The 22,032-nt window shown below is 42.6% G+C and overlaps 1 protein-coding gene across 2 annotated transcripts in view; it reads right to left on the bottom strand.

Annotated features, from left to right (window-relative positions):
• Window positions 1–21,597, bottom strand: part of LOC143282175 (protein PRRC1-A-like) — a 24,040-nt gene extending 2,443 nt beyond the window's left edge. The window contains exons 1-11 of one of the 2 annotated variants that reach the window (XM_076587742.1): window positions 21,473–21,597; window positions 19,050–19,160; window positions 17,967–18,058; window positions 15,722–15,765; window positions 14,503–14,588; window positions 12,773–12,930; window positions 11,333–11,387; window positions 9,814–9,923; window positions 5,899–6,056; window positions 3,184–3,352; window positions 1–645 (exon numbers count right to left, since the gene is read on the bottom strand). The exon at window positions 1–645 is cut by the window's left edge and continues 2,443 nt beyond it. In XM_076587742.1, the coding sequence (XP_076443857.1) occupies window positions 499–645; window positions 3,184–3,352; window positions 5,899–6,056; window positions 9,814–9,923; window positions 11,333–11,387; window positions 12,773–12,930; window positions 14,503–14,588; window positions 15,722–15,765; window positions 17,967–18,058; window positions 19,050–19,140 (1,110 nt within the window). In that variant the 5' untranslated portion in view covers window positions 19,141–19,160; window positions 21,473–21,597 and the 3' untranslated portion in view covers window positions 1–498. The remainder of the gene's footprint in view (window positions 646–3,183; window positions 3,353–5,898; window positions 6,057–9,813; window positions 9,924–11,332; window positions 11,388–12,772; window positions 12,931–14,502; window positions 14,589–15,721; window positions 15,766–17,966; window positions 18,059–19,049; window positions 19,161–21,472) is intronic. The other variant, XM_076587743.1, reaches the window with a different exon arrangement.
• Window positions 21,598–22,032: the final 435 nt, after the last annotated feature.

The following is a 22,032-nucleotide window of genomic DNA, read 5'->3' as shown; positions in this document are numbered from 1 at the left end:
GTAAGTGGGCAGTGTGAGGGGTGGTGTGGGTTATCAGGACATGAAGAAGGGTTGGTGAAGGGGTCTGTGAGGCAGTGTGCGGGGGGGGGTTATGGGGGTGGGGTGTGGGGTATTAGTTAGGGGTATGAGGGGGGTGAGGGTGTGTGTGAAGGGGCTTTGAGGGGGTTATGAAGGGGGTTGGAGGGGGGGGTGAGAGAGTGTGAGGGGGTCATGGAGGAGGGAGGGGATTATGAGGGGGTATGAAGGGGGTAGGGGTGAGGGAGTAAGAGACGGTTATGAGAGGGGGTGAGGGGATTATGAGGGGAGTGTGAAGGGCGTTGGAGGGGGATGAGGGAGTGTGAGGCGGTTATGAGGGATGTGTGAAGGGGGACCGAGGAGGGAATGAGAGGGGCGTTATGAGAGGGTGGGGGCGGTTATGCGAAGGAGATGTGAAAGGGTTTGAAGGAGGAGGGGCACGGGGTGGATGTGGGTGTGTGGGGGAGGGGTGGGGGAGGGTGATCAAGAGACGAAGGAGGTGGGCAGGTGCTGCCTGTACATGTGTGCCAGGGTGAGGGCGGCCAGGTGGAGGGAGTCCTGACGCGACACCCCCGACATCACCTTCTGCCAGTCCGCACGCCCAATGTGGGGCTGCTCCTGCTCTATCACCTGCCACACAGCCACACGTCATTGTCACAGTCACTATCACCATCGCCTGTCACATAGCCACACATCACTATCACAGTCACTATCACCATCACCTGTCACACAGCCACACGTCACTGTCACAGTCACTATCACCATCACCTGTCACACAGCCACACATCACTATCACTGTCACTATCACCATCGCCTGTCACATAGCCAAACATCACTGTCACAGTCACTATCACCATCACCTGTCACACAGCCACACGTCATGACTCACAGTCACTATCACCATCACCTGCCACACAGACACACGTCACTATCACAGTCACTATCACCATCACCTGTCACAAAGCCACACGTCACAATCACAGTCACTATCACCATCACCTGTCACAAAGCCACGTCATGACTCACAGTCACTATCACCATCACCTGCCACACATCACTATCACTGTCACTATCACCATCACCTGCCACACAGCTACACGTCATGACTCACAGTCACTATCAAAGTCAGAATCTCAGTCACAATTAGTCAGAATCTCAACCACAATTCAGAATCTCAAAGGCAATCAGAATCTCAATCACAATCACAGTGAAAAGACGGCACACAACATCAAGAAGAAGAAAAAAAAGAAAAAAAAGAAAAAAAGAAAAGAAGACAATTTATTTTCCTTTTCAAATAATAATGCATATACATAGAAGAAGAAGAGGAAGAAGAACAAAAACAAAGAAGAAGAAGCAGAAGAAGAGGAAGAAGAATGAATATATACACATAAACCAAAAAAAGACAGATTAAAAAAAAAAAGCAAGCCTGATAACATCACTATTGAACTTGTATATTTAAGGTAAACTAAGTCATCAATCTGTATACTTTTAGGTTGCACATACATTTGGGTTGCACATCTTGTACATACACGATACTAAAAATATAAAGCAGGAAGAACAAAAACTTTTTTTTTTTTTTTAATAAATACTAAAATGGGTGGATGTGGGTGGCTGGGTGTGTGGGTGTCTGGCTGGGTGAGTGCATGTGAGAGTGACTGGGTGCAACGGTGTGTGGCCGAGTGGGTGTGTATGGGTGGCTGGGAGGAGTGTGTGGGTGGGTGACAGGCTGGGGCGTGGACCGGGGGCTGAGCGTGTGCATGTGTGTGTGTGTGAACGGGGGTGTGAGTGTGTGGGTGGGTAGGTGGTGTGTGTGTGTGTGTGTGTGCGTGTGTGTGTGTGTGACTGGGTATGTGGGTGTGTGTGTGTGTGACTGGGTGTGTGGGTGTGTGGGGTGGTGACTGGGTGGATGGTGTGTGAGTGTGAGACAGGGTGTGTGGGTGTGTGGGTGAGTGACTGGGTGTGTGGGGGGGTGGGTGTGTGGTTGAGTGGGGGGTGACTGGGTGTGTGGGGGGTTGGGGGGTGGTTGAGTGGGGGGTGACTGGGTGTGTGGGTGGGTGGGTGAGTGGGGTGGGGTGACTGGGTGTGTGGATGGGAGGGGGGGGGGGTGACTGGGTGTATTGATGTGGGGGGGGGGGGTGATGGGGGTGGTGATGGTGTGTGGTGAGGGTGTGTGGGGGTGGGGTGGTGGGGGTGATGGGTGGGTGGGTGGTGGGTGAGTGGGGGGTGATGGGGTGTGTGGGGGTGACTGGGTGGGTGGTGTGGGGGGTGTGGGTGTGGGGGGGTGACTGGGTGTGGTTGTGGGGGTGATGGGTGGGGGGGTGGGGGTGGGTGTGGGGTGGGGGTGTGTGGGTGGGTGGTGGGTGTGACTGGGGTGATGGTGGGGGGGGGGGTGACGGGTGTGGTGTGTAGGGGGGGTGGACTGGGTGTGTGGGGTGTGGGGGTGGGTGGATGGGTGTGGTGTGGGGGGGTGACTGGGTGTGTGTGGGGGGTGACTGGGTGGTGGGGTGGGGTGTGACTGGGTGTGTGGGGGGTGACTGGGTGGTGGGGGTGACTGGGTGTGGGTGTGGGGGGGGGATGGTGGGGGGGGGTGACTGGGTGTGTGGGATGTGTGGGGGGGTGACTGGGTGTGTGGGGGTGGTGACTGGGTGTGTGGTGTGGGGGGGGAGTGACTGGGTGGGGGGGGGGGTGACTGGGTGTATGGGTGTGTGTGGGGGGTGACTGGGTGTGTGTGGGAGGGTGACTGGGTGTGTGTGGGGGGTGACTGGGTGTGTGGGTGGGGAGGGAGTGACTGGGTGGGGGGGGGGTGACTGGGTGTATGGGTGTGTGTGGGGGTGACTGGGTGTGGTGGAGGGTGACTGGGTGTGTGGGGGGGTGACTGGGTGTGTGTGGGGGGTGACTGGGTGTGTGTGGAGGGTGACTGGGTGTGTGGGAGGGTGACTGGGTGTGTGGGGGGGTGACTGGGGGTGTGGGTGTGTGTGTGTGTGGGGTGCTGGGTGTGTGGGGGGGTGACTGGGTGTATGGGTGTGTGTGGGGGTGACTGGGTGCATGGTTGTGCGGTTAGCTGGATAGCTGGGCGGATGTGTGTGTGTGTGTGGAGGGAGGGAGGGAGGGGGTGCAGGGAGGTTGGGGGGGGGATAAGGAGCGCTCAGTCCCGGCCTGCCTGCTTACCTGGCCGATGGTGGCAGAGAGGCCCGACCAGCGCAGGGGGTAGTCCTGTGGGGTGAGGTCCTGGGCGGCCATCACGTAGCGCGAGGGGACGAAGGTGGGCTGTGAACAGGTCTGCAGCGTCACCTGGTGCACCGGGTCCTTCAGCAGCAGGCAGCTCATCTCGTACCACCTGTAACCCACGTCATCACCACACACCTGTGTCATACACCTGTAACCCATGTCATCATGACACACCTGTGTCATACACCTGTAACCCACGTCATCATCATCACACACCTGTGTCATACACCTGTAAGTAACCCACATCATCATCACACACCTGTGTCATACACCTGTAACCCAAGTCATCACCACACACCCGTGTCATACACCTGTAAGTAACCCACGCCATCATCACACACCTATGTCATACACCGTTTACCCACATCATCATCACACACCTGTGTCATACACCTGTAACCCACACCATCATCACACACCTGTGTCATACACCTGTAACCCATGTCATCATCACACACATGTGTCATACACCTGTAACCCACATCATCATCACACACCTGTGTCATCAATTACAGTAGTAATGAAGGGAAAACAGAGTTATTAATTTTTTCTCGAAACACTGACCCAATTTTACCTCTTACTTTTGGAAGCACACCATTACAAAGTACAGACACACAAACATCTAGGTGTCATACTCCAAAACAACTGTAAATGGTAGGAACACATTAAAAGTATAATCAATGCTGTAACTATGTTGGTTTCTTGTCTAAAGCTGTATAAGTACAAGTTAAACAGAAGAGAATTCAAAATTATGTACAAATCATTCATATTACCACATTTTGACTATGCCAATATTGTATGGGATAATTGCACATATGCACAATCAGACTCTCTGATAAAAATTTACAGCTTGAAGCATTAAGAACCATAATTGGAGCTGTTCATGGGACAAGTTACCAAAAAATATACCAAGAATCACTTAAGGAAAGAAGGAACAGACACAAACTTGTGCATTATTTCAAGATGGTTACAGTCTATGCCCTAATTACCTAAAGGATCTTGTTCCTGGTCTTGTTTCAGACAGTAACCCTAACCATAGACGCAGGTCACTGGAACGCACTGTACCAAAATTTCACACCAAACTCTATCAGAAATCACACATACCATCCACTACTTATCTCTGGAATTCTCTACCTGATTATGTTAAAACCAGCAATTCCTTAAGCCAGCTTAAACATTACCTGTGTGCTAACGATGCTGTAGTGCCTAGCTATCATTACTTTGGTAAACGGAAGGAACAAATCATTCACTGTCGACTTCATCTAGGGATTAGTGATTTAAGAGAAGATATGTTCAACAGACATTTAATAAACGACCCACTTTGTGCTTGCTTGTGGCACTGCAAGCAAAACTGCTGAACATTATTTATCATTTTGTCAAGACTTTCATATGGCTCGTGCAAACACAATCTTAACTTTATCTCCAAACTACATCTACTTACAAACTCTGTTGTATGGAGATCCTGATCTGCCAAATCATACAATTATATAATAATAATAATAATAATAATAATAATAATAATAACAATAATAATAATAATTCATAACTTTTCTATGGCGCGATATCCAGTCCTGATGCTGCTCAAAGCACCTTACATAATCGAGCCAGATATAAACATGACATAAAACATTACAACAGCTCAATCCAATGTGTTCACAGGATGAATAAAAAAAGCATGATCCACCAAACAATAAAAATATCAAGTAAATAATGCTTAGATTAAAAAGAAATACATTCCTTAAAAACTCACATTTTCAGACAAACACATACACATATTCATAATTCAAACTGTTCACCAGTTTACCTCCAATTCAAATGGATTTTAACTTTGAAACTGGAAAGTATTTGTGAAGGACAGGTACAATACAATTCTATTTGCTAAATATGTGTTGGATGTCCTAACCATATTATATTCTTGACTGACCAAATGTTCGAAGTTGAAGGGATTGGCCAATGATCTGTCAGAATTTCTTCTCTCCCCTCTGCTCCCCCTCCCCCACCACCTTACCAACCATTCTTCTAAACTGCTCCCCCTCCTCCACCACCTTACCCACCATTCTTCTAAACTGCTCCCCCTCCTCCACCACCTTACCCACCATTCTTCTAAATTGCTCCCCCTCCCCCACCATCTTACCCACCATTCTTCTAAATTGCTCCCCCTCCCCCACCATCTTACCTACCAATCTTCTAAATTGCTTTTTTTTCCCTTTATGTTTCTCTTCCATCAGGCCAATTCCTCTGGTGACTATGAATTTAATCTCATGTTAATATTGATAGTAGCATAATTTTACTATATTATGTATTTATTTGTTTTATTTCATTTCCTACTGTTTATGAACGTTATTTGATACACATGATAATATGGTTCATCAGTCATCATGTTAAAACTGAAATGCAATGTTGTGAGCACAGTATAAGCTTTAAGCTTGTTGATGCTCTTTTGTCTTTGCATTGTACTCATGTGTACTGTTGAACAATTAAAGATAATTTAAACCAAGTAGAAGAAGAATACAAAGAACACAAAGGATAAGAAGCAGAAGCAGAAGTAGAAAAAAGAATACAAAGAAGAAGACAAAGGAGAAGAAGAAGCAAAAGAAGACAAAGAGAGAAGCAGAAGAAGAAAAAAGACGACGTCGACGAAGAAGCGTAACCCACTTGTCAGGAAACAGCTCCACGATGAAGCCCTCAATGGAGACAATGGGCGTGTCCTCGGCCACCTCCCCGGACCTCTGCAGGGAGTTGATTCGATCCTCTGCCCCCTTCAGACCTGCCGTGAACCCCACAGGCTGGGCCGCCGTCGTTGCCTGCCCTTCCTGCAGTTTCACCTACAGCTTCACTTTCAAGCATGTGTCAAAGCCATGGGACTTACCCATACATAAGCTATGCCTCACGTGCTATTTAAATTAAAGAAAAAACAAGAGGCAAAGCCTTCAAGACTCACTTGTCCTTCATGCTTTATCCAGTCAAAGGAATCATGAGGAGACAAAAAAACAGATTTAAAAAATCGTCGAAAAGTGCTCTGTATTAAATATGATATATAGAATAAGCTTGGGAGAAAAAAAAGAAAAAAAAAGGTATGCGAGGGAGATCGAACCATGCATGTTTAGTTCCAAAGCAAACAGACTAATCCCCACTGCTGCGGCGCATCTGACGTCATTAGACTAAATTTAATACTTAAAGCAATGTTGATGTTTTCTTCTTTGTGCAATAAATAGATGTGATTGTAGTGGACGCAACAACGCTGTTTAAATCATGTTTTTTGTGTGTTTTATTATAATTCGATTATTCTTTTACTTCAGCGGTAAAGGAGTCTTTGCTATCCCTTCAACCACAAAGCAAGACATGGTAGATCTCTAGATCTGCACGAACAAATCAAGACCTACAACAAGCTGAAAGAAACGACAAAGCAAGGCCTACAACAAGCTGAAAGAAACGACAAAGCAAGGCCTACAACAAGCTGAAAGAAACGACAAATCAAGACCTACAACAAGCTGAAAGAAACGACAAAGCAAGGCCTACAACAAGCTGAAAGAAACGACAAATCAAGACCTACAACAAGCTGAAAGAAACGACAAAGCAAGGCCTACAACAAGCTGAAAGAAACGACAAAGCAAGGCCTACAACAAGCTGAAAGAAACGATCAATTCAATTTTTCTTTCATGTTCATTCATCCAGTTGAGTCAGTGTCCACTTTAGAATATTTATATGCAGTAAACATGTCGACGGTGTAGTTACTATTACTGTATGTGTTCTGTCCAGAATTTGTATTTCTTTCCTTTTAATTGTGAACAAGAAAAATGAGGTCATGGATTCGAATACAACCTACTGCTAGTCGGCCTAACTCAGTGGGAAGCGGTTTTTAGAATTTTCAGATTTCGGAACAAACCTCAAGGAAATAAACCGTTAATGATTCGGAAAGAATGGCTTAATTCGGGAGACTTCCAACCTGTTATTGGTATGACTGTGAAATTTTTTTTCATACTATGTTTAAGTCAAATTTGGTATTGGCAAAGTATTTCCAGAGAAAATGGCAATGTTCAAGTTTACCATGGACACACAGACATACACACAGACAACCTAACACCAGGTTAAAACATAGACTCGCTTTGTTTACACAAGTGAGTCAAAAAATACAGAGCAGATGCCTTACCTTTGTGTACACTCCAGACGCTGAACCGGCCTTGAAAACCTATCCTACCACAGAGGATGGACACTTTCCTGATTGTGTACACTCCATGAGATAAACTCTGTTAGGAAGGTTCTGAGGCATGAGATCTGCTCGGTGTGTGTGTGGAGGAGGCTGCATTTGGGAAAAACTTCCATGAAGTCTGTGTGTATGGGTAGAAGAGACTGAGTTTTGTCATGATCAAGGCCAGACACGGTAGTACAAAAACGTATGAAATAAACTTGAAGTTTATGGCTTTCTGTGACATGGTATGCAAAGATATTGGACTAACATGTCTAAAAAGGTCATTTTGTGCAATTTGTCATGACGGTTTCCATGGAAACGAATCCAAAATGGCCGACAAACAAAAAAATTAAAAGCTTAAAACTTTGGTACCTTTATAGATATGTTATTTCTGTTTCTTGATGCTGCTTGAAGCTTTATTTAAGTGAATATAGTACCCAGGTGAAACGAACTATAAAGATTAGATGTTGAAGAAGCAAATTATGTGAAATAACGAAAATCACAAAAAATCATGATGTTGGTCAAAATTTCACTACAGTGTCTGGCCTTAAACATTTGCAGCAAGGGTCCTGAGGTTGCTAAACAATTTGCACAGCACTTGAAAACATTATATAAATCTGGCATGGTTCACCCTTTACATTAAAATCTACATAAAAGAAAAATATTCAATATCTAATGCTCTTTTTCATGTCTTTTTTTCATCAGCAAATATGTGTCAACAAGTTGTCCCTTAGAGATAATGAATAAATCTTGTATCTTAAATTCAACACACACACAAAAAAAGATATATAAAAAAAGAACTGGTGAAACAGTGAGTGCACAGATTGAAAGAAAGGACAGGAGAGACAAATATCAAAAATTAACCAGTGCCAGAGAATTTTGTAAAAAAAAAAATATATATTAAAAAAAAAGTGCTCTCCCCTCGCCAAGTGATTATGAGGATTCGGGGGTAATAATTCATAAAAAATTCTAGCACAAAAACTATGGGTGATACAGAAAGAATGTAAACGTTTTTGTGAAGAAAAATGAGTGTAGATTCTGCTTCTGGGCTCCTTTACCCAATTAGGTTGATTGTAGATAACTGTTCAGGCATGTTAAGTCAAGATAATGATTTTTGTGCAACAAAAAAGTCTATTTCCACATCTACATAATAACATCCATAAAGAAAAGAAACAAAATACAGCAAGAAATAGCATGCCTATTGTCAGATTATACCTGTAGAAGAAATTAAAACAGGCTATAAGTTTATAAAAACAAATCACAGCTCGTGCAGACATGTAAGTAAATCACGGTCCCAACTATGACAAAGGTGGGTAAAGTCAACGTAAAAGGTCAATCACGGTATCAGAAACTGAGCTGGAAAGCTTTTTGACAGCTAAGAGCGTTTGGGAGTGAGAGGGTGAAGTTCTTTGATGACATTCACTCCTTTCAAGTTGCACGTAGGCTGATTAAAGTGTCTGCTGTGCATCCAGCTTGCCACCTCTTCAAACAAGTCAACCATCTGATTCAGCCAAAAAAAAGTGTGAAAAACAAGCCCGTGTTTCACAACCAGTGCAGGTTCCACCCTGCATTTCGTGAAAATCGTGGAACATTGGCGGTTGCCAATCCTACAGTCTGCACTGAAATGTGAGCACACTCATTCCTAAACGCCACGCCCCCTTCATAAACTCTGGCTGACATTCGACCTATCGTCTTACATCGCTCCTCTCCCTCTCTTCCCCTTCTTCCAATGCTCGCTGCTCGTATACTGTCAGTCATAGCCACTTGTTAAAAAAAAAGCTGTCTGATGGGATAGATGGACTGAATTACCATAAAATGGGGCTGTCACTGTCAATCACCTTCGTTTTCAAACCAATTATCAGACAAGAGAGATCCTTCTCCATCACAAAATCTGTCCACAACCACAAGCAGAGCTTTCAGAATTATGTGAATCTGCTGACTGGGACAATTTGCTTTACTGGACACAGTTTTCAATGCATTGTTTTGCATATGATGCAACCCCCTTTTCCACGCGCGTATCACGTGGTCAGTTAGCAAATTATTATCCAGTAGAAAGGGGTCCTCTTCCTGATGAATGTTGATTTAAATAGTATTTTTATAATCCAGACACATCAAACCAACTGTTCAGAGTCTGTTTATGTGAAATGAACCAAACTCCAATGAAGGAAAAATCAGAACATACGCAGGACGTCAGTGGACGTCTTATAGGCACTATAGCAATACTTTTTGTAGGACATCAGCTGACGTCTTATAGGCACTCTACTGGATAAAAGACCCACACACACAAAGCCAACACACTAACAGAAAGAACCTGGCCAGGAAAAGAAAGACAGGATGAGACGAAGTGCAGAGAGAGGGAGGGAGGAGAGATGTTGCCTTGCCTTGCCAGTGACGGTGGCCCGACCAAAGGTCTGCTGGAAGGCCTGCCTCACGGCCAGCACCTTGTTGTCCTTGGTGGAGGTCACCACCACGTTCACCTCACCCCCTGAACCTGTCAACACACACACACACACACACACACACACAATGATACATCTACCTGCATGTGCACACAGATGTACACATATGCGAGTACACACACACACACACATATACACAATGATACATGCACCTGATTGCACACACAGATGTACACACAGGCAAGTACACACTCACAATACAATTCACGCATATACAATGATACACAGGCATGTTCACACAAACCTTTCCATATGTGAGCACACATCCACACACACATGTTCACATATATTGCAAACAAGCACAGTGCGCACAGATGAAACATACACTCACAAACAGACACACACAGACACACACACACACACACACACACACTAAATATGTCTATATCCTTGCTTCACTGCACAATTCTGGACAGAGATTTTCACCTAGTAAATAATAGATCCAACAGCAGCCTCCACTCAGGCATCATGAATAAAGAGATTTCTACACAGAATACAGCTGCCGAATCCCACCTCTCCAAAGCCAACAGAAGGACAATAAAGAAAGAAAATAATGATAGTTTCTTCTTCGTTCGTGAGCTGCAACTCCCACATTCACTAGTATGTACACGAGTGGGCTTTTACATGTATGACTGTTTTACCCCACCATGTAGGTAGCCATACTCCATTTTCGGGGTGTGCATACTGGGTATGTTCTTGTTTCCATGACCCACCGAACGCTGAAATGGATTACAGGATCTTTAACGTGCGTATTTGATCTTCTGCATGCATACACACACGAAGGGGGTTCAGGCACTAGCAGGTCTGCACATATGTTGACCTGGGAGATCAGAAAAACCTCCACCCTTTACACCCACCAGGCGCCATCACCGTGATTTGAACCTGTGACCCTCAGACTGAAAGTCCAACGCTTTAACAACTCAGCTACTGTGCCCATCAATGATGATTTATGTTCTGTCCCTCCACTCTCAGAGGGAGGTGTGGGCAATTCAAACCTACAGTCTTCTACATGGCCGTTTTGATGCTAACCACAGCTGTGCCCAAACAGGAAAATGAATCACAAGGTTTTTTCACACAGTGGCAGTCTCCATTCTGGTGGAGGGGAGGCTCACTCAGTCCAACTCTGGGACTGAAGGATTACTGTCATCAGCAGGAGGCTTAGAAGATGGTGTCCTGTCTACGTTAAATCAAGACAGACACTCCTGAACACCACTGAAGTGACTCGGCAGCAGTGTTGGGTCTCCTCTGTGTGGCCACTTGGCAAACTGACATCGATAGTTCCCTGTAAACTGCCAGCACTGAGACTGCAGCAGACAGACCCTGTGTGTGGCTGTGCACTGGGGACTGGGAATGGACGGCATGGGGACTAATGCCAATGAAAACAGTTCAGATAATAGTGCAGCAAAAAAACAAAGACAGAAAACAAGAAGGTTCCACTTACGTATCACCTCCTTCATGCCCGGGTCCAGAGTGGTGATGACCGACTCCACAGAGCTCTGTCCACAAACAACACACAGGCATGGAGGTTCATCGGACATCAATCATCAGTCAGCTCCAAAACATATCTTCAATTAACCTGAATCAAAGTAAACAGACCATCCTTCATCGTCATCAATATAAACAAAATAGTCTCAAAGTCTGTGGCCATGCCCTGCTCTCATGGTGACCTCATTTCGATACCCTTCCACTTCCGTGCTTGGGGTGAGTCCTGACAATGTCGTCAGTATCGGCAGATTCATGGGGGGCTGTTGTTTGAGGGACGTGGTGGCGGTCTCCACTCTGGGAGGGACGCTCACTCAGTCTGGCTCCGCGACTAAGCCATTATTGTCGTTAGTAGGGGGCTTAGTAGGTGGTGTCCAAAGTATGTTAAAAAACAGAAAAGGCACCACTGAACACCACCGAAGTGACTCAGCAGCAGTGCAGGATCTCTTCTGGTGTGTGGCCTCCTGGCGACCTAACATCGATGGTTCCCTGTGGACTGCCGACGCTGGAACTGCTAAGGACGAACCCGGGTGTGGCCGTGTATGGGAGAATCTAAAAGAGCGGCATGGGAGTAATGCCACTGAAACGGTGCAGATGATGGGGCAGCAAAAAAAAAAAAAAAAAAAAAAAAAAAAGTAAACAGACCTAAGTTTATGGATGAAAAATGCAAAAAACAACTTGCTCACAGATTTGATTCCGCTGTTTCCTTATTTGTGCCTAATTCCTCAGCAGCAATGAACCTTCTTTTCTTTGAGCAATAACTTCAACCACTTTGTTTTAAAATGTCTGTTTGCAGTCATTCTTTGAAATGCAGAGTGCTGAAATAATGAGTACCCTTTACTTGTATGAAATTAGAAGAGACAGTAAAGTTACAGGCATCTTTTTTCAGTGTTACATGCTGCAGTGATAGATATACCTCAAATACAAAACAAAAACTAATATTCTCATCATCATCATCATCATCATTACTATTATTATCATAACATATCATTAATATTATTATCATTATCTTTATCATTATTACTATCACCATCAACATCATCATCATTATCTGAATATAAGAAGAAGAATTATGAATGGCATTTGTATGGAGCATTAAAATAAACTCAGACTCAATGCTCTGGCAATTGCCCATTCATAGGCAGCAACCCCCTAATCTCACTGACCACACTCAACCATACACACTCGCACCTATGAGCATAAAAATAGCTTAAATCAACATAACATCAGAAAAAAACATCATCGTCATGATCAGCAGCAGCAACATCTTCATCATCAGTATAATCATTATCTTCATCATCATCACCATCATCATCATCATCACCATCAGCAGCAGCAGCAGCAGCAGCAGCAACAACAACAGCAGCATCTTAAACATCACCATCCTCCTCATCCCGACCTTGGTTTTCTCCACCACCCTGTTGACCAGACTGTTGTTGGAGAGCCACCCAAACAGCCCCGGGCCCTGTGATGGGGCAGGGGACGGCACCGTGCCCACCTCTGTCCCCCTGCTCACAGCAATGGCAGAGCTGGCCTCGAATGGAGTCTGCATGGGCCCTGTCCCAAACATCACACACACTTTTCTCACACCCAGGTCCTTGGTAACTGTCTGGAATGTAGTGAACTGTGTTCCATTAAAAGTATCAGATTCACTAAAATCAGTAGGAGAATCGAAGCTACTTCTAATCATCTCTATTTTAGTAGTAAAATAATCAATAAATTTATCAGCTAGATTTTCAGAAGGTATATTGCTAGGCAAAACAGTTCAGACATCCTTCCTCATCACCGAATAGGCCAGGCGAAACAGAACTCTGGAGGAATCAGCATCAGTAATTCTGTTGCACATGTTGTTTTTTTTCGCATCGCGGATCATTTGATTTACAGTACTGCGTTAGTGAGCATATATCTACCTGAAAATTTCCAGACCAAACTTTCACCATTTTCGCTCAGCAGAGTGACGCTGCTGTTTTGCCATCTTGATTTCATGAGACATCCAGGGTGCACATAAACGATCAAACACACACGCATTGTGAGAGGGGCATGCTTATCAAGCAGTTCCTGGTGGGAAGTGTTGTAAAATGTGATCAGGTCACTGGTATACAGACTGGTGGCAAATACTTCTGAAACATCAGCTTTTAAAAGATTAACATTTAAAGATCTGTAATTGCGCGAGTAAACATTTTTCTTTATCTTTACAGGCTTTATGAGCTTAAGATTAAATGATATCACATCATTACGCACAACATGGAGGTGGTTCATCACACACAACATTGAGGTGGTTCACTACACGCAACACGGAGGTGCTTCATTCACACAACATGGATGTGGTTCATCACACAACATGGAGGTGGTTCATTCACACAACATGGAGGTGCTTCATTCACACAACATGGAGGTGGTTCATCACACAACATGGAGGTGGTTCATCACACAACATGGAGGTGGTTCCTCACACAACATGGAGGTGGTTCATCACACAAAATGGACATGGTTCATCACACAACATGGAGGTGGTTCATCACACAACATGGAGGTGGTTCATCACACAAAATGGACATGGTTCATCACACAACATGGAGGTGGTTCATTCACACAACATGGAGGTGGTTCATTACACAACATGGAGGTGGTTCATCACACAAAATGGACATGGTTCATCACACAACATGGAGGTGGTTCATTACACACAACATGGAGGTGGTTCATCACACAAAAAGGACATGGTTCATCACACAACATGGAGGTGGTTCATTCACACAACATGGAGGTGGTTCATCACACAAAATGGACATGGTTCATCACACAACATGGAGGTGGTTCATTACACAACATGGACGTGGTTCATCACACAACATGGAGGTGGTTCATTACACACAACATGGACGTGGTTCATTACACACAACATGGACATGGTTCATTACACACCATTCACGCAACATGGAGGTGGTTCATTACACACAACATGGAGGTGGTTCATTACACACAACATGGACGTGGTTCATTACACACAACATGGACGTGGTTCATTACACACAACATGGAGGTGCTTCATTCACACAACATGGAGGTGGTTCATTACACACAAAATGGAAGCAGTTCATTCACACAAAATGGAGGGGCTTCACCTACCAGGAGCCTCACTGCGCACAGGGGTGTCTCTGGCAGGGGGCCTGCCGGCAGCTGGAGCAGGAGTGCCAGAGGGTGTGGCCCCTGGTCTATCAGCACAACACACTTCATCAGTCTGTTTCACTCCTCTCTATCACACACACACGCACACACACACACACACACACACACAGAGGCACACATACAGATGCATACACACAAACACACACACAAATGCACACACGCTTCACACACACAGAGGCACACACACAGGCACGCACGCACACGCACACACACACACACACACACAAACCCTCCCAACACCCCCCACCCCACCCCCTCACCCCTTCCCATGAGAATTCCAGTTTAATGTATCATTTTCTGTACTCTGTATACTTATATTTAGGTTCAGGTTTTTTTGTTATTTTTACTTTTGAATTTTGTTGTTGTTGTTGATGTGGAGGAAGGTTGCAGACTGGTTAAAACACTCAGCTGTCAATATTGACAATCCCTGAGGGTGTGGGTTCGAATCCCACTATCGCCCTCCCAAGTTTGACTGGCAAATCCGACTGAGCATCAAGCCATTCACATAAGATGATAAACCAAGGTCCCATGTACAGCATGCACTTGGCGCTTTGAGAACCCATGGCAATGAGAGTGTTGTCCTCTGGCAAAATCCTGTTGAAGAAATTCACTCTGATAGGTACATAAATACATAACCATGCACTCAAGGCCTGATTAAGTGCGTTGGGTTATGCTGCTGGTCAAGCGTCTGCCTAGCAGACATGAATTTGTCTGAACACAGTGACACCTCCTTGAGAAACTGAAACTGAAACTTAAACTGTGGTGGTTGTTTTCTGTGTGCTATGGGATCAATAGTTAACAGTTTTTCAGCCCTGCTATGGCCGCAAGTGGAGTGCTGGGCTTGTTACTGAGCAACAAAGATAAACAAATACAATTCTTGATCACTGTGCTGAAGACTAAACAGATCCTGTCAAGTTTGAAACCACTATTACTTTCAGTTTTAAACTGTCCTCATCACGCAGACTCATGCAAGGATGTGTGCATGCACACACACTCACTCATTTGGCTTGCACAATTGTCCACATTCTTACATGCACAACCCACCAACAGTAATCTCAGAAGCATATATGTATACATCAATCAAAATCTTTGGGCGTTACATATTATGAATTATATTACAATTTCATCCCTCACTGCCTGCAGCACAAACACAGCTCACCTGACTGGTGTGGGGAAAGTTGCTGAAGACTGCGTTGGAAGTGTCTGAAACAACAGTAACATTATTAAATCAATTATTTAAAACACACACACACACACTGACAAGAGATTTTTTTCAAAGAAATTTAATCCTTTTGCCCCTTTATGGGTGTGGAGGATACAATAACAATACATACTCAGTGAATCACAACTTCAGTCCAACGATGTCTCCAAAACACACAAAAACGCACACCACGCACACACGCACGCACGCGCGCGCGCGCGCACACACACACACACACACACACACACACGTGCATGCTAATGATAATGATTTGCAACAAAACAAATCAAACTTAAACATACTGACAAGTATGTTTTAGATGTAACAAAAGTTACACACCCTTTCCATGTTTTATGAATTTACTTAGATTAAGTTGTGTTTTCTTCCCAGCACTGAATAAATTGCATAAACTGAACATTGACATATGTGATTAATATTTATGTGGTATCAATTTATTTCTAATTACAGTATTTTGGAGACATTCTAAAACAAAATGAAATTCATCCCCAACAGTACCCATATTACATTCTTTGCAAATTGTGTTTTCTCTGTTTTCGCCTTCTCTTCTTCCTATTTCGATCTTAAGTTCACGGTTACTGCAACAAAACTTTATCAAAGGATATATGTAAATATCTGGAAGTTGTGAATTATATATTTCTTGACAAAAGTTGGGTTTGATACTCCTATAGAACAGACATTCAGACTGTCTTCGAGCGATTTTCTCCAGGACTGAATGTACATACCTTTTAGACTTTGCATGATATTTCAACAAAAGAAATCCTTACTTTGGAATGTATGTGAAAACCAAACACAGTCATAACAGTTGTTAATCAAAATATTCTTGATGAAGTTTAGCCACTTTGATGGGAAATCTATATGAGAAAATAACCTGTATAAAGCAGAATATGCTTTACATGATAATTTATCAGTTGCATCATCAATTAATCCTGACCAAAAACGCACCATTCTACACTTTACAAGAACTGAAATGAGAAATATACCTGTTTCTCCAAGTAGCATATCTGACATTGTGTTTCGGTGTAGACGGAAAAGCGTTTCGGTGAAGATGGAAAAGCGTTTCGGTGAAGATGGAAAAGCGTTTTCAGGAACTTCATTTGCAGTTTTTCTAGCACAATAAGATTCTCATATCCCCATATTTCACATCCATATAATAGAACTGGTATAACCATTTTCTGATACATATCTAAAACAACATGTAAGAATAGTTCCTGCTTTCTTGCAGTTTGTAACAACGAAAACATTGCCCTATGTGCATGGTAATAACTCATATGCACTCTTTTTAGCTAGAAAGAATATTCCAATCCTACTGAATTCTATTCCAAGGTATGTAAATGAACTGACAACATCTATTGTTTCTAAAACCAAACTTAAACAGATCTTGTGTGTTCTGTTTAGAACTGAAGATTACAATTTTGGTTTTTCAGACACTGACTTCAAGTTTCCATTCAAGACAATACTGTAATAAGGCATCTAATGCTTTCTGTAAACCCTGCTTCGAATCTGATAAAAGAATCATGTCATCTGCATACAAGAGAACTAATAAACGTATATATGCTGTAGAACTGTTTTCACCATCAAACGCATTTTTGTTTTTAGTGTGAATAGTAAGAGGAAGGCATACGTATGTTAGCAAAAACGTCTCCAAATAATTCAAATATAAAGAAAAAAGCAATGGAAAGAGATATTCTCCTTGACGTACTCCTCTAAAACTTGCAAAAAAATTTGGATCTGTTATCACCATTGAACACACATGACTTAATGTGATCATACATTTTCACAACACATTCAAAATCTCACCACTGACATTCTCCCTCATTAGTTTTATCCATAGCCCATACCGCCACACAGAATCAAAGACTTTCCTATAGTCAACAAAAGCGCAATATAACTTTTCTTCTGCTGTTTGAAAATGTCAATTGTCACTAAAAACAAAAGCACTGTCAACAGTAGAATGGTTCTTTCGAAACCCAGCTTGATTAATCAGTAATATCTTGTTACTTTCAATAAATGCAGGAAGTCTGCTATTTAATATACTAGTAAATGATGAGCCAAGAAATGACACATCAAGACAACAGTGTGACATACAAGACAACAGTGTGACATACAAGACAACAGTGTGACATACAGGACAACAGTGTGACATACAAGACAACAGTGTGACATACAAAACAGTGTGACATACAGGCGTGGAAGAGGAGGAAGCACCCACAGGGGAGGTAAGGAATGATGGCAGGGGGGACGGGGCCGGCACAGCGCTGCCTCCTGTCTGGCTGCCTGCAATCACACCACCATGCCTTTCACACACTGAGTGAATGACCAACTGTTTGTTTTCTTCCCCTTTTTCTGTCTTCACTTTTGTTGTTGTTCTTACCCTGACCCACGGTTTGCTTTCTTTACCTTTAATTTCATTTACTTTTTTGTTACCCATGTACTGTAACTCCCACAGCCTATAATGACTCATACATATGGAGAGGATGAACAATATTCTCCTTCCTTTTTTTTTTTTTTTTTTTTAATGCTAATTGAGGAGAGAGAAACAGGGAAAATAGTGATGATTTAAGACATGGATGAGGTGGGGGAGATTTTCGTCTAAAATCACAAATGTGGATAGAAGTTAAGCAAAAGAACGAACAAACACACACACACACACACCTTAAGGCAACAATTTTTAAAAGATATTCAAAATTCGAATAACACAGGAAATATTCCCAGTCAGGTGATGCTAACAGATGATGAATATATACAAACAAGATTAGGAAAACTTGTTTATGAATGCTGCTGCAATTTACTGCATTAACTGATTGACTAATTGTGTGTTTTTCATTCATTCATTTATTTACCATTGCACTTGTGTCTTATAAACCATACAGTTTCATGACAATAAAATCTATTCTATTCTAAAATCTATTCTATTCACACCACACGCACACACACATACCACACGCACACACATGCACTCACACACACACACACACACACACACACACACACACACACACACACACTCAGTGGTGATAGACAACAGTCAGCAGTACAAACAAAAGGGAAAATTTTTTAAAAGGCCTTGCTTCTGAATGAACATTTTGTAAATGAGTATTGCCATTCTCAGGTGAATAATACCTTATCATCATTCTAAACACAAAACTTGCTATCTGTGAACAGAAAGCACAGGTCAATGTGTCACACTGTAGATCTATCAATGTATAAACTTGATACAGTAACTGCCTGTTACAATGACTACATCAGCAAATGACAGTGATTATACCTGGAGAATTTTGAGCAGCCTCTCTCTCTGCAAGCGCCACTTCTTCATGGGTGACAATTTCTGGCTGGTCATCATTGGCTTCTTCCATCATTGTGACTGGAGCAGCTTAGCCTGTCAACAGTATGTGCCAACAGTCACAGCATATTATCTTAGGTTGTATGTCAAAACAATACAAAATAAATCAAATATCATCATGAAATGCTTTTTCTTCAGAAACTGGGCTAAACATGCACTGTCAGATCTATCATCTTCCTGAAGACTGTTGAAACCATCGCAAACTTATATATCCATGTTTGTATTAATACATGAACTTCAATAACTGAAAAGACACAAGATTAAACATAAAGGCATAAAAGATCAATGTTTTATTGACTCTTAAATTGTTAGGTACCAAACAGTTGTAAGAAATAAGCAATACTGAATCAGTTCTCATCAGCTAACTACTTGTCTTTATTTTTCAAATGTATCAAGGTTCAGAAATGTTTTGTTTGCATGTATTCAAATGAAAATGAGTAAATATGTGCATCCATAAAGGTACATCAATTCAATGTCTGTTTTCTTCTTCATTGCGTGGTAAATCAAACTACTGCATTTTTATTTTTACTTGACTGTGTCTGTTAAGCTTTAAAATAATGTGTTTTACTTTTTTATCTTTCACAGGTTTCAGTCCAACCTATGTCATGTTTTTTCTTCTTTTTTTATGTCTGTTGGACTTGACCATGGTCTCTGAGATGCTGTGGTGTCAGTGACAAGCCTGTGGATGCACAAAATAATTTCCAGATGGATGAGTAAAACAAAAAAAAGTGTGTGTGTGTGTGTGTTGTATTCTATCAGGTTGTATTGTTTAATGTTGTGTTGTATTGCACTGTACTGTATTATATATTTGTGGGTGACGAGCCTGTGGATGCACAATTAATTTCCAGCTGGATTATGAAATATGTATTGTACAGTATTACACTGCATTGTATTGTACTGTATGTGTATGTGCATTTGTGTGCATGCATGTGTGTGTGTGTGTGTGTGTGTGTGTGTGTGTGTGTGTGTGTGTGTGTGCGTGTGTGTGCGCGCGTGTGTGCGTGTGACATGAGAGAAATTCAGAGTCTCGCGGAGAAAGAGACCATGCACATCTGTCAAACAGACCAACCTGCACCTTTCAATGACTGGTCTTGCTAGGATTTGAACCCTAATAGCTTAGGTCTGATTTCCTGTTCAATCATTTCCCTCTACTCATCTCTCTCACAGCACACATACCAACAAGCAGTTCTCTACCTACTTTCAAGTCAAATCTCCATAAATATCTTCAATCCTTCCAACCGCAAATGACTCAGATATAGAAGCAACTGTTGGCTGTAACAATGAGGGCATTTATATGTCTAACTTACTGAATCTGTTATTGTTTCTCCTCATTCTTGTTTTGCTCTTGTTCTTATTGAGTTATTCTGTCTTATTTTCTCTACATTCACTTTGTTTTGTTTGCTTGTTTCAGTTGTTTGCATGCACAAATATATTCATTTCATTCCATAATAATGGAGACAATAGCTGTTGTGTAAGTGTGATTGGTGATGGTAGTAGTCATTTTAGTATTGATTACAATTGTCTATGTGGATTTGATACCAACAATGTGGCTTTAGTTTAGTCATCCGGTTGTCGATACTGATGACATATTTCTCTTCCCCTTCCCCCCACTCTCTCTTATCCATCTGTCAATCTGTGTGTGTGTGTGTGTGTGTGTGTGTGTGTGTTATCATATTCCTTCTGCAGGACTTTGTTTTGTTTTTTCTTCTCTCATTCTCCCCTTTCCGTTAAAAATATGTGTGCTGTTGTAACTGATATAGATTAGCAAGGGTAGACTGGACGAATGGGTCATGCCTAAAATCTTAATCCTTGAATAAAAAAAAAAAAAAACGTTTTGAGTTCTGATGTGCTATGGCAAGAGACGAAGAGTCCACATCTTCAACTACATTTTAACACAAACACCAGATTTACTTGGTAGGTCTGCCACCACCAAATCTGGCATTCCAACACACCATCTTGGAACAAATAACCAAACTGATCCGTGAATGTCATCGGTGGATTTCAAATTTAGTAGTTTCCTAGTAAAATAGGCCTTTAATTAGTGTAAAGTACATGGATCAGTGTACAGCTCAGTTTTGTAACTCTTTCGGGGCAATATTTTTCTATTTAGTTCCTGTGCAATGGAAAAATCAGCTATATAATCACGGTTGCGTTCAGGTACTTGTCACTGTATCGATTACAATTCAGTGAGCATAAGAATAGGCCTTAGCCAAAGCCTGAAGAAATTATTTTTTTAATAATCTGAGGTGAGTCAGTCGTTAAGCCATTCTTGTTGATCAGCTCGATTCAAAAGAATCACAAAACGATCCAACAGAACAGAAGAACAGCGATGCACACAGGGCACTCACGTTCGACACACGAAAATGGAAAATGCAAGGAATGTTGCGTTTCCACACCACTGTGTTTCTGTTCGGAGTTTGGTTGACTCGGCTTTCGTTCACGATGGCAAAACTTCGCCTCGTGACGTCATAGCCACGTCCTCTTGTTGTTACTTTGGAGTTGTTTCCCTTGCATCATTTCCACACAATCAAAGTGTTGATTTCGATTAAACAGCACGTACTAAACGCTGGACCACCACGTTCGTGGCCTCAGAAATCTTTCCCCGCCTATTCTGCGGGGAAAAAATTGTGGCAGCATTTGTGTGCATGCGTGCGTACATGTGTATGTATGTGTGTGTGTTGTGAACTTGCCGTCTTGTAGTCTGGCGTGAGACTACCAAATGTTGCATTCATTTGGTTACGCGCAAATGCAGATGATACAGAATTACAAAAAGCTGCTCCACCATCTGGTTTCAAGACAGTTATTAGTGAACTGGAAACTTGTGTAGCTGATATAAAAAGTATGGATGGACAAACACAAGCTAAAACTCAATGAAGAGAAAACTGAACTCAGCTGTAGGAGGCTGAGT

The sequence above is a fragment of the Babylonia areolata genome, chromosome 5 (assembly GCF_041734735.1).
Source record: "Babylonia areolata isolate BAREFJ2019XMU chromosome 5, ASM4173473v1, whole genome shotgun sequence".
Taxonomy (NCBI): Eukaryota; Metazoa; Mollusca; class Gastropoda; order Neogastropoda; family Buccinidae; genus Babylonia; species Babylonia areolata.
Note: the sequence above shows the minus strand (reverse complement) of the source record. Positions and strands in the feature narration are given on the sequence as shown.